At 41.9% G+C, this 13,399-nt stretch overlaps 1 protein-coding gene across 2 annotated transcripts; it reads left to right on the top strand.

Annotated features, from left to right (window-relative positions):
- The first annotated feature begins 15 nt into the window (after positions 1 to 15).
- PANX3 (pannexin 3) lies at positions 16 to 10,728 on the top strand. 2 transcript variants are annotated; one of them, XM_032229484.1, is made up of 6 exons: positions 16 to 532; positions 2,433 to 3,403; positions 5,259 to 5,401; positions 5,643 to 5,857; positions 6,757 to 7,406; positions 9,546 to 10,728. In XM_032229484.1, exons 2-6 carry the CDS (start codon positions 3,223 to 3,225, stop codon positions 9,578 to 9,580), a joined length of 1,224 nt encoding a protein of 407 aa, XP_032085375.1. In that variant the 5' UTR covers positions 16 to 532; positions 2,433 to 3,222; the 3' UTR covers positions 9,581 to 10,728. The 2 variants fall into 2 exon arrangements, with proteins under 2 accessions (XP_032085375.1, XP_032085374.1); XM_032229483.1 differs by lacking the exon at positions 16 to 532 and having other exon boundaries at positions 684 to 2,521; positions 3,278 to 3,403.
- Positions 10,729 to 13,399: the final 2,671 nt, after the last annotated feature.

The raw sequence follows: 13,399 nt of genomic DNA, 5'->3' as shown, positions 1-13,399 counted from the left end.
AGCCTTTCAGGGGAAATCTTCCTGCTTGGCAGCTGAAAACAGAATTGAGGAATGATCACAGATCTCCCAGGGCTTGTATGCTGGTTTCCGATGAAGTTGGGAGATTTGGAAGGATTCATACAGTTTATATGAGCTGCCATACCTGGAATAAGTTAGTTGGGCACATTTTTTTTCCAGCATTTTGAGAGTCAATTTATACCTGACGCTCAGCCAAACAGTTAGATGGTGTACTTCAATAAAATATGTGGCCTGTGCTGAATAAATGTGATGTAACTGGAACAGATATTGGGGAGAGGAGATGAACATTCAGGGGCTCCTTATGATTGGGGTATGCAATAATTGATGGAGCTATGAATTGGGGAGTTCTTGGTTCATATCTCGCTTCTGCCATGAGCTTACAGAACAGCTGTAGGAAAGTCAACCTCAACTTTCTCTTGCAACTGAGAATATGAAGCTGCTTTATCCCAAGTCTGACTACTGACCTGTCTCACCCAGTGTTACCAATTCTGAATGGCAGCTGGAGAGGACATAGGTTAAGTATCGGCAATAGCACTTAGACTTACATATCGCTTCACAGCCCTCTTAAGCAGTTTACAGAATCAGCATATTTTCCCCTAACAATCTGGGTCCTCATTTTACTGGCCTCAGAAGGATGAGTCAACCTTGAGCCTGTGAGATTCAAATTGCAGTCAGCTGGCAGTCAGCAGAAGTAGCCTGCAGTACTGCATTCTAACCACTGTGCCACCACAGCTCTTATTATAAAGGGATTGTAAAGATTACAGATAAACAACCTACGCAAAATGTCTTACGTATTCTCAGACATGGATGGTTTTAATGCATCACTGAAAGATTGCTGTTGCTTTCTTTTGTCCTTTCAGTTGCCAGTTACACTAAGCCAATCTTATTTTACTTGCACTGTAGTTTTCTGGTTATCGCATTCCTTAAACTTAATAACCCAAAATTGAGTGTGTTTTTTCTATAGGTAACACCACACAAACCCATTACCCAATTACAACTGGGACATTTAAATTGGCTTAACATGTTTTACCTACATTGGGTAGAAAGGTCTTTTTGATAAGTGGTTTTTGATCATGAAGGAAAATGTTTGGGAAACGCAGCCCTAAACTAAGGGAACACAACTTCTATTAGCATTTGGGTGCTGCTAGACTGTGTGCCTTGTTGAAGAATAGGACCTATTCTGGGAAGACATTTTAAGAGGCAAACAGATTTGCTACTCACTGGCAAGTCTTTATAAACATTTTTTGTCTGTTGAATGCCTTGAAATTCACCCCTTCAAAAAAAGTCATTTAAAAATATAATGATTCTTTGGTATTGTGTGAGGGCCAATGACCCACAATCCCCATGTTTCCTGCTAAGAGTTTTAAACAAAACATCAGTTGATGTTTTGCATGTGGTATGCACATATATTGAAAATTGGAAATACCGTAACTCAGTAAAAATCTAGAGACTTCACAGACTTGTTTCTGGTATCTTTGATTCCCGCATTTTCCTGCCGTATATCTTTGGGGCATAATGTATTATGTATACACTGTCTTTGGGCTTAGCATTATAAAAACTGCAACTGGAGTCCACTTCCCTTTTATTTGCTTTTGAGTACTCATTTTTTTTCTAATTAGAGTAAAATACTATTGTGGTGGCATTTAGGGCTACAAATCTAGGGAAAGAAGGTAATTTTCAAATCTCATTATTTAACCTCATGGCTGATAGCTAATAGAACTGTAAATGATATTTTATTACAGTATTTCTGGAATGTGGGATAATTTCATAATATTGGGGAATACCAAATTTCAAAACTATTTGCTAATTTCTGAATGAGTTTTTTAGGTTGTCAGTGTCTTAAAAGTGGTCAAGAAGCATCTTTTTCTACAGGTGCCCATTTTCCATTCTAAAGGATGGCCTTGCGTATATCCAGTAGGAATAATATTTTGATCATCTATAAAGCGATCTCACATTATTAAAATAATGTTAGAATAACATACTGGCCTTGACTATTTACTACAAAAATACGTTGACACCCTACTAAAGAAACTTTATTAAAGGATTAGCACTATATAAAAGTCAAAAGTATTTCAGGGGAAAAACAGGACACTGATTTGTGTGTAAAGAAAATTAGTCTTGGTAGCCCTAGAAAGCCACATATATGTGAATTCAGCCACTGTAGTTTACAGGAGTGTTGTGTTAGTCTATGATCAAAGCATAAACTTTCTCACTTCCTCAGATGCATGAAATGGCTAAACTGACATAGGATTTTAACTGGGATAATATGGAGGGGGAAGATAGTGTATGTGTCAGATTATCAATTGTAGTGTGCTAAAAATGTGCAGTAACCCACGAAAAGTTTCTGAGGTTGCCCGAAATCTTCCCATGTTAAGCTTTGGAGATTTAACATGTTATTTTGTTTCTTATTTTAGCAAGGAAAATCACACAGCTGGGAATTGGTTTTGCCACCAATTCAAGCAATATGCTTTAGGAGGAGCAACAATTTGTCCGATGGCCACATGTAAGTTACAGATTATCTAAGTTGCAAATCCTTATGAGGATGCTTTAGAACTGGGCTGTATCTAATTTGATGGGGAGGTTGAGAGAAGGGGGGGAAATGCAACAAAATTCTTGAAATTTCAGAATCATCTGGTTTTATAGCAAACACAGAAGAAAGCATTGCAGATTCACATTACTAAACCACAAAAAAATAAAATTCTTAGGTGTTCTGAGTGGGTTTCTCTCTCCCACCTTCGCCTTTGAAAATATGAACTGTTGGCCAGTCACTTGATATCCACCCCTGGAAACTGCTGCATCTGAAAACCGAATACCCTGGCCTACCTCTTTACCAGCCGTGGCTAGAAATAACATCTGGCTTATGAAAGACGGCGATAAAACCACACGGCCCAGCCTTGCCATCTCAAGCCTGTGGTTGGCCAGGAACAGTGGAGCCCTTACCAATCACAGCATCCCACCCACCCACCCCCAGTCAAGGGCTCTATTTCTGGCCCGAGGGTAGTTGTAGAGAACAAGTTGCCCTGTAATTATCATTCTGTTTAGCAAACAGCCAAGCTGGTCATTTACAACTGCCTGATGCTTAATTCCCCCGTGGAGAAAACCTAAGGCATCCATCGGCAAGCCACCTCCCGGCTTCAGATGTAGCTGAGCCCTTGGAGAAGCTCTCTCTTCTGTGCACGCTTGGCCCCACTTTAGAACCGAACCATGTCGATTGCGCACACGGCTGGCAATTACATGCTCTCTGATGCGCTGCTTCCAGACCCAAACAGGTCCAGGGCAAAAGGGCTTCACTTGGAGCTGCCATGCGATCGCATCATGAAGTTTGTTACGGTGGGGCTGCCGCTCTTCCTGGTGTCTCTCATGTTTGCCCAGGAATTTTCCACCGGTAGGTCAATTTATTATTCTTTGAAGAGGGGTGGGTGGGCGGGTGACTTGTTTCTCGAGACCTTCCGAGGGGCTGAGGGGAGATGCCAGCAGAGGGGGCAAGGACAAAAGTTTCATTATTATTATTTTTAAAAATGAGTTTACTGCAACCCCTTTATGCTAACTTGAAACAGACTTTGACACTGAATTTAGAATATGCAAAGACGATCCAGGCGTTTCGTATCTGAAGCCTTGAATTGGACCCTCTGGATTCACTCTCTGGAATAGAGGATTGAACTGTATGAAGCGCGTTCAAACCACACCTTACAATTTTAATGTATAAAATGCAAAATCTCCTCTGAAGTTAAAATTGTGACATTATTGCATTTTACTTCTAGCAGACAGGGATGAAGAAAACATGTCAATCATCAGCCTGAGTGATGCTTCTATATTGGGAAAATTAGACGTTTCAGAAACACTGTTAAAAATTATTCCGCTGCAGTAGATAGTAGCCGACAGCAGTTCTTGTCCAATGGGGCTCTCCAACCAACATAGGGGAAGTTCTGAGATGACAGTTCCAACAGATTTAGAGAATATCAAGTCGGAGAAATCCAGGTTCAAATTTTTACCCAGTCATGAAGTTCATTGGGTGGCCTTCACTGCTATCTTTCAATGAGACATTTGTGATGCAAGGGCTGAATCCATATATGTTATCTTGGAAAAAAAGACACTGGAATACATCCAGATGTTTCTTTCTCAAAATAACTCCCATTTAGTTTGGTAGATGCAATTCTAGGTATTTTTCCATGGAAACAAGTCCCATTAAACACCCCCAAAAAAGATAATTCAGAATAACCAGCCTGACACTGACTAAGGGAGGACGCAAAGGTACCCATTCCAGAAGCAACAGTGTCTCGTTTGATAGCATGTACCCAAAACAGGATGATCTGTGTGTGGCTTTGAACAAATCTGACATTGGCTGGATGAGGTTTCATGGCTGCAATTCACAGCCTGCCTCAGGAATTTATTTCTGGAAAAGAATGTGTGAGGTTTAGTCGATCCAGATGGAATAAACAAAACTTGCTTCTCTCTTTGGCTTGCCTCAAAGATTGTAAAATATTTTTTAGGGATTGCTTTTCTTTTTTCTTTTAGCGTACCCAGCCTACAGAGATGATGGACAGAAAGAGTTTACAACAACCGCCACAGCAGGGACAGCATAAAGGGGCTCAATTTCTTAATTAGTTAAAAAAAAATGGGGAGCACTTTGATGCCAAGTGTTAGGCATGGACCGTCCTTGCTGGAGGCAGTTCAAAACATAGGAGAGCAGCTCTCTGTTTTTACTATGGTAGAAGAAGCTGATGGATATCGTGACCCGTCAAAACCGCGGAGGACAAAATCGCGCTCGACGAAAGCGCGCATGTGACGTCATCACAGCGCGACGAAAAAAATTAAAAATTGAAATAAAATTAAAATTAAAGCAATCTGATTCACATAAAGGTAAGGGTTAGGGTTAGGGTTAGGGTTAGGTTAAGGGTTAGGGTTAGGTTTAGAGCGTTAGCGTTAGGTTTAGCGTTAGGTTAAGGGTTAGCGTTAGGTTTAGCGTTACGTTAACGGTTAGGTTTAGGCTTAGATTTAGGGTTAGGTTAAGGGTTAGGTTTAGGGTTAGGTTTAGGGTTAGGTTTGGGGGGGTTAGGGTAAGGTTTTAGCTTTATTTTTACATTTTTCGATCACAGCGCGATGTTTTCGTCGTGCTGTGATGACGTCAAATGCGCGCTTTCGTCGAGCGTGATTTTCTCCTCTGCGATTTTGTGGTGGAACCGATGGATATTGCTGTGTTACCAAGGATGGAGCTGAATGTGTTTCTCTTTCTATGACAGGATCCCAAATCAGTTGTTACCCTCCTAGCAACTTCACAGCAGAGCAGTCTCATTTTGTTGATGCCGTATGTTGGGATTCCTTGCTTCACTATAATTCTGAACCTGCAGGAGATGCTGCATCCAATTCCCTCTGGGTCTTCAAGGTATTGGGGTGGAGAAGAACGCCATCCTTTATCTCTTGGGTGCACACTATGTGGATCTCAGGGCATGATTTGTAGTCATCTACCCCAGTGTATCTCAACATTGGCCACTTTAAGAGGGGTGGACTTCAATTCCCAGAATTCTGGGTGTTGAAGTCCACCCCTCTTAAAGTGACCAAGGTTGAGAAACACTGTTTTACCCTTCAACTGACCACAGTACTCTCTTCTCATTCTGTTTTTCTAGGTCTTCCCATATTCTTTGCTGGTCATCGCAGTTCTCATGTACCTGCCTTATCTGCTGTGGAAGTACGCAGCTGCCCCCTCACTCCACTGCGACTTGTTCTTCATCATTGATGAATTAGATAAATCCTACAACCGTTCCATCCGCTTGGTGCAATACATGGTGAAGCTCCAGCAATCGGAAGAGGATCCAGAGGATTTCTGGGAGGAGCTTGACCTGTAAGTGACAGGCATGTGTGTGATCTGCATGCTAAATTTCCATTCCCGTTCCCAGAATTTTCACTTGCAAAACCACAGGTTTAACAAGAAAGCATTACAATGTAAATTTTCCCCTGCATTCGTATATATAGCAGTGGCTATTTAAGGTGGCTCAGTGGCTAAGACACTGAGCTTGTCGATCAGAAAGGTTGGCAGTTCGGTGATTCGAATCCCTAGCGCCACATAACGGAGTGAGCTCCCGTTACTTGTCCCAGCTTCTGCCAACCTAGCAGTTCCAAAGCATGTTAAAAAATGCAAGTAGAAAAATAGGGACCACCTTTGGTGGGAAGGTAACAGCGTTCTGTTGCATTTAGTCGTGCCGTCCATGACCATGGAGTCAGTCTTCAGACAGCGCTAGCTCTTTGGCTTTGAAACAACTAGCACATATGTATGAGGCAGGGGTGGGTTTCAAACGGTTCGCAGCGGTCCCTGCGAAAAGGGTTGGTCGGCGAACCCGGAAGTAAGTAACTTCCGGGAACGGCGAAGGGCGCACCCGCCCACGCTCCTTACCCGGTTTTGACGAGTTCCGCGCTTCCACGCATGCGCAGGATGCATACAGCGCCTGCGCGATCCTCCAGGAGCAGCTGGAGCATCGCACAGACGCTAGTACGCATGCGTGTGCTGCGCACGTGCACGAGGACGCCGCCAGCCCAGTTCCAACCGAACCAGTTGGAACGGGGCGAGAAACCCACCCCTGGTATGAGGGGAACTTTTACTATTCTTGGGGTTATTCCTCCTTAATCTCCAGGAATGTCCTCTTCTGGGTTGGTTATTTTTAAATCCTACACATGGAAAAGTAGCACATCACTTGAAGAGTTCAAGTTTATTCTTATATTTTGTTGTTTCTCCCCACCCCCAAGGGCTCGCAGTGAGAGATATTTTGAGTTCCCTCTTCTGGAGAGGTACCTGACTTGCAAGCAACGTTCCCATTACTTCATCATCATTTACGTATTGAGGAATCTCTTCCTCCTCTTTCTTCTGGCTCTCAGCTGCCTCTACTTGGGATACTGTCATTTGCAGGTCTTCTTTCACGATAAATTCAGATGTTCAATCAAGGCAGGGCTTCTAGAAGAATCTGATGTTCCAGACTGGATTCCTTGCAAGCTGGTTTTCTTCTCCGTTTTCCAAATTACCAGCATCTGCCTTGGGTCTGTATACGTCCTTCTGGGCCCAGTTGTCCTCTACCATCTGCTCCAGCTGTGTCAGTGGGACAAGCGGCTTCTGTCCATTTATGAAATGCTGCCGGCGTTTGATCTCCTCAGCAAGAAAATGCTGACTTGCCCATTTAATGATCTCAACATCATCTTGCTCTTCCTGCGGGCCAACATCTCGGAGGTCAAATCTTTCAGTAGGCTGAGTGTACTGAGTACTCTCAAGGATATTTCACCCAACAAAGAAAACATAGACACAGTTGTAGATTTTATGACTCTCTTTGCTGGCCTGCAGCTATCAAAGCCAAAGCCTAATTCCAATGCCAACGAGAATTTGCTCCATCTTGAGAATGAAGCTGGTAAGTAACACTCACGGAAAGCTGTGCTGAAATCTGCTTGTTTCTTGGGGTGTTTTTTTTTTTACTGGGCAAAATATATTTCTTGATACTCTAGTTCCGTGATACTGAGGCTGGTGGAGCATGGGGGGTGCGCCCCCCCCCCATGGCCTGTTTTTTGGTCCAGCAGGCTGCAGGGAGGCCTCCTAAGCCAGTGGTGGGTTTCAAAAATTGTTCGAACCTACTCTGTGGGTGTGGCCTCCTTTGTGGGAGTGGCTTGCCACCCATGTGACCGGATGGGAGTGGCTTGCCGCCCATGTGACCGGATATGAAGATGCCGACGACACTTGTCAGAACCACCTTAAATTACCTCACACACAGCACTGGCATGCATAAGAATATGATGTAAACTTGGTTTTTAAAAGGCATCTTTGGTTTGTGTTAAAATAACTTCAACACACGCAATGTTCTGATTGTACCATAAACGCAGTAGTCATCCTTACTTTCACAGAGGCACTGAGTTTTATAAATATGAGCATGATAGTGTAGAATAATCATATCCAAGGACCAGTGGAACCTCTTCTGTAGGTGTGTCCTGCTTTCCGGGTCCACTGGTGGAACCTCTTCTAACCAATTCGGTAGTTTTGCTGAACCGGTTCTACTGAATAGGTGCGAACTGGTAGGAACCCACCTCTGTCCTAGGCCCAAAATGGGATAAGGGGGTGGGGGAGGTATCACATGCAATTAAGTGGTGGGATTCAGCTAGCTCACACCTATTCGGGAGAACCGGTTCTTAACTTTCTAAGAGGTTCAGAGAACCGGTTGTTGGAAGAAATCTTCTTTTGGTTTTTTTCTGCTTTTTAGGGCTAATCCTGTAAGGAAGGCAGGAAGGAAACCGTCTGGTGTTGTTTCTAGCCTAATCTTTATTGCCCTGTTTACAGAAACTGCCTCTCTGGTTAACCCTTATTACATTGTAACAGCTAAGGCATAGTGCCCATCGACCTGAGTAATGTTGAGTTGGCCATGCCCACCCAGTCACATGACCACTAAGCCCCGCCTACCCAGCTGGTCATTAGGACAGAGAACCAGTTGGTAAATTATTTGAATCCCACCACTGGTGCAATTGCACAGGGGGAGTGCAGAGAAGTCACGTGCACATGCACAGGGGCGGGGTATTGCATGCGCATTGCATCATGGGGCGGGGGCACCCTTTTGGCGCACAACAACAAAAAGGTTAGCCATCCCTGCTCTAGTTCATGGTCAAGGTGTATTCTTTTACCTGTACCTTCTCTTTCGTTCCAAGGGAGCAGGAGGCAACCATGTAAACTGTGGCTCGAATACTCTGCAGCCTCTTTGGCTGCTCCATTCCAGAACTGCAAAAATCTCTACTGGGTGTTTGTGCTGGGTGTTATTCTTTGGAATAGAACCAAATATAACCCAAACGACTGTAGCCTCAGGTTGTACACCTTTTTGTGGTGGTTGCTAAGCAAATCACTGCCGTCGTTAAGCAAATCTGCTGCTTGCTATAGGGAGCTTTTGCCAAAAGCCAGAAGTAAACTCTAGTTTTCAGTAAAAATGTCATAAATTGCAACCAGTTGCCAAATGTCCAAAATGCGGTCATGAGACTGCACGTGGCGGGACTTGTTGGAACTTAAGAGCCGAGGTGGTGCAGTGGTTGGAGTGCAGTACTGCAGCCACTTCAGCTGTTAGCTGCAGTTCGGCGGTTCAAATCTCACCGGCTCAGGGTTGACTCAGCCTTCCATCCTTCCGAGGTGGGTAAAATGAGGACCCAGACTGTGGGGGCAATATGCTGACTCTGTAAACCGCTTAGAGAGGGCTGAAAGCCCTATGAAGCGGTATATAAATCTAACTGCTATTGCTATTGCTAACTTGGGTCATAAAGATCTTTTTTGGGGGGGGGAATCCATCATAACTATGAACACTCACTAAGTAGTTTGGTCTTAAGTCAAGGATATTGGCTATCTGCTACCAGAGATCACTTTCCTTGAGATAGGAAGCCCATATAAATTTGGTTAATAAATAAATATGTTCCACTTTAAACTCCTGGTGGAAAACAATTGAAATATTTGAATTACAATATCCAATTCCAATCTAGGAACTATTGCATCATCTTAATACAGTCCTTCCTTTCTTTTATATCAGAAACGAAACCTCCTTTGGAAGCCAAGAAAAACTGACTCAGGAATGGATTCGTTAAGAGCAGCAAATAGCAGAAAAATCGGAACCGGTGAAGACCATTGAGCATAAAAAAGGGGAACCAGTACCTCCCTTTGTGTGAATTTGGGGTCATCTTTATTCATTCTATTTTGGGGGGCAACCATTTGTCCATTAATACTGTTTGTTTTCTCCATGGATTTTCACACTTATAATACATATAAATGTACAGATTTCCTACTTGAACCCTAAATTCTGCATTTTTTTTACACTGTCTGCCTTTCTTATGAAGCTAGATTTATATTTCCTCTATGACAACTCCAACACTTCTGGCCCTTCAGAACTCTGCTACTCTCATTAAGCTTATAAGATCCTCATTTTAAAAGTGGACTTCTGTTATCTCAAGTTTTCTACTCTGAAATCATTCAGAAGTATATAAAAAAATAAATAAACCTCAGGCATTTTTAAAATAGTGGGGGGCACACAATCCATGGAGAGAGAACAGTTTGAAATGCATCTTAATTCCTCTACACAAGAAGGTGAAGCTTATAAGCTGGTTGAAACTGATAAGCTGAAACATCTTTCCAATGTTATACAACTTTGGATATTCGATTTAAAATTACATTCTTCAAACTTGGCACTGTCATCATAAAGACCAGTGATTAGGTTGATAGGGTCTATTTACCCATTGTTTATTTACATAAAATTAAAATCAGCTAGATAAGCCACGCCCCCTTTTAAAATAAACTGTTAAAAACCTGCTGAGCCAAAGCCAAGAATGGTGGTTTAAGTACAACGTACGGAAGAGACTTACGCATCTTGTACTCACTAGTTGACATCAGAGCTGAGCAGCAAGTTCAACCAGAAGCAAAGTATTCCGAGAAAATTCTGTGGTTCTAAAAATAATTTATGGTTTTAAATATTAGGAGCTGTGGGTTTCGGGGAGTTTGTACTTACTTGGTGCCTGCGTGTCAGACTTGAATCTTGGAGACTGCAGAGACTTCTTCCTGAAAATGTTTTTTTTGCTTCATTTTTGGAAGTGATTTTCTCTGGCCTTCTTCCCGGGGCTCACAGTGCCCCCAGCTGCCTTAGTTCCTAGTTCCTAATGTGGAGCTAAGGATTCCCAATTTCTAACACTGTGCCTTTAACACTAGAGCCGAGGTGGCGCAGTGGTTAAATGCAGCACTGCAGGCTACTTCAACTGACTGCAGTTCGGCTGTTCAAATCTCATGGGCTCAGGGTTGACTCAGCCTTCCATCCTTCCGAGGTGGGTAAAATGAGGACCCGGATTGTTGTTGGGGGCAATATGCTGACTCTGTAAACCGCTTAGAGAGGGCTGAAAGCCCTATGAAGCGGTATATAAGTCTAACTGCTATAACACTGAGCACCAAGCTGCCTTTCTTAAAGTTTAAAACCAGCCTTTTAAACTGTTCCCGGGAAGAAGGGAAGACAGAAATCCAATACAATTAGGCTAATGCCCATCTCTTTAGCATTCAGTAGCCGCATGGGTGCTGTGTTTTAGATGGATAGCTCTGCTTTGATAAGCAGCCACATATGCAGATTGCTGCACAGTGATTGTGAATTATAGCAGGCATAAATAACACTAACAAGGAAGATGAATGATCCAGCAAATCCATTAACAGAATCTCACAGGGTAATTGAATCGAACAGCCTTCAGTGCTCAGTGGAAAGGCAGAATATAAACCAACATGACAACATGGAGATAAAGGTGTAATCTTCTGTAGGTTATATTGATTACATTCCCAGGTAAGATATCGAAGCATAAAGGCACTGCAATGATCGAAGCAAAAGAAATGTATATATCAACTGTCAAAATTCACCAACGCTTAGTTTTCTCTTTTTTTCATATAGAGAAAGAGATCTTGGATTTATAAGCATATAAAAGAAAAAAAACCACAGAAGTATATTATTTATAGCAGGGATGGGCATAACTAGAAGGCAAGAATTGCAGTGGGGGGAATTCAGGATCAGGATATTTAACCAGAATTTTTTTTCTCTTAAAAGTTTTTTTTTAATCAAATAGATCTGCTTGGAAGCATCCTGAAGCTATCTGCATTTGTCTAGGACTTGTGAGAAAAAGGATGATGGAGCAAACTGATCCAAAATGTTTCTTATTTCTTAGAGCCCACACATTTTTAGAGGGGAGACTTAAACTTAAATCTATGGTATCAAATTCCTTTATACTATTCCCGCCAGGGTGAATTATTAAATAATCAAACTTCCAGGCAAGAGGGGATTATTTTAATAGAGACCACTTAAACCAGAAAGACAATTTGTAATTTTTAATCATGGATGGAAATCATACTTCCGCTTTGCTATTTCAGATAATTGCCTCAAAAACAACAAAAACACACTGACTGGCACAACAATACAAGTATAACTCATTCATTTTTACATCCTACAGTATCATTATCCAAAAAATTTACCTATGCAAACGAACAGTAATCCAAACACCCATAGATTTATAGAACTATGAAAGGGGAGCAATTGTAAACCAAGAATTTTTGTCTGGCTCTTTCTGTGCACTTGTAAAGATTTTATAAAATGTAGGCCCTGCTTCAGTTTACTCTTAAAAGTACATAACAGGTAGTCCTCAACGTACAACCACAATTGAGTCTTAAAGTTAAAGTGAGACAGCTGTTAAATGAATTTTGCCCCACTTTACCACCTTTCTTTGCCACAGTTAAGTGAATCATTGCGATTGTGAAGTAACACCTTTGTTAAGTGAATCTGACTTACTCACTCTGTGATCCACTCTTGCAACCATCTGACTTTGCTTGTCAGATGGTTGCAAGAGTGGCTCACATGACCCTGGGACACTGCAACCGTCATAAATGTGAATCAATTGCCAAGCGTCTGCATTTTGATCACGTAACCATGGGAAGCTGCAACGGTTGTTAAGTGTGAAACATGCCTTAAGTCCCTTTTTTCAGTACCATTGTTAACGCTGAACGGTTACTAAACAAACTGTTGTTAAGTTGAGGATTACCTGTACAGTATTTGGAGTTTACTGCCAGATACACACAGATTACTAGAAGGTTTGGGACAAGTGACTAGAATCTTCCATATAATGTGATTCTAACTGCTTGGCGAATATCCATGCTCTTTTGGATACAAAATCATCACTCCTTGCATATTAATTTACACATACGTCTGCCGAATAACTGCATACTATTGAATGAATGAATGCAAATGATGAATAATTTTTTTCCCCTTGGAAGCTGTTCTGCATAGAAATTTGAGGATTAATTTGAGATGCCTACCAAAGGGTTACGGACTCATTTTCAGAATGATTTATGTAGACAAATATGTATCTTGCTGTTGTCTGCAGATTTCATTTTAAAGTAGGTTTTTTAAAATTTAGGATAAAACTTTCCATTAAATTAAGCATGACTTGATTTAAAAAAAGAATGGATATTACATGCAAACACTCCATATCCTTTCATTTGCAGTTAAATTGCCATATTTGCCCTGGCTGTCTCAAACAGCCATGTAATTATAGGGAATGTTAACACTGTGCTTTTTCATTCCAACTCTTAAATTTGTTAAACAAAGAAAAGAGCCATACAGGGGCTCAAAAATAGAGGCACAGCATTGCAAAACATTTTAAATGAAAGTTCCACCCAGGGATGTTTTCAGATTCACAACTGAAATTCTCACAGACATCCCTCCTACTTGCTCCCTAATTTAGGAAACAAACCATCTAAATCATGGATTTCACTAACCCCCTCCTACAGCTAATCTGAAGTATACCTCCATCTACATTCAGCCCACCCTTGTCCTAGGTCAATCTGACTCTCCCACATGAAGGACAAGATCAA

Source organism: Thamnophis elegans, chromosome 13, assembly GCF_009769535.1.
Source record: "Thamnophis elegans isolate rThaEle1 chromosome 13, rThaEle1.pri, whole genome shotgun sequence".
NCBI classification, from domain to species: domain Eukaryota; kingdom Metazoa; phylum Chordata; class Lepidosauria; order Squamata; family Colubridae; genus Thamnophis; species Thamnophis elegans.
This window is presented reverse-complemented; position numbering and strand designations above follow the sequence as displayed.

Coding starts and splice junctions, on each gene's coding strand:
- PANX3 (XM_032229483.1), top strand. CDS start 2,305: ATGTGTCAGATTATCAATTGTAGTGTGCTAAAAATGTGCAGTAACCCA. Junction 2,522..3,277: donor AATTTGTCCGATGGCCACAT/GTAAGTTACAGA, acceptor CGCTGCTTCCAG/ACCCAAACAGGTCCAGGGCA. Junction 5,858..6,756: donor TTCTGGGAGGAGCTTGACCT/GTAAGTGACAGG, acceptor CCCACCCCCAAG/GGCTCGCAGTGAGAGATATT.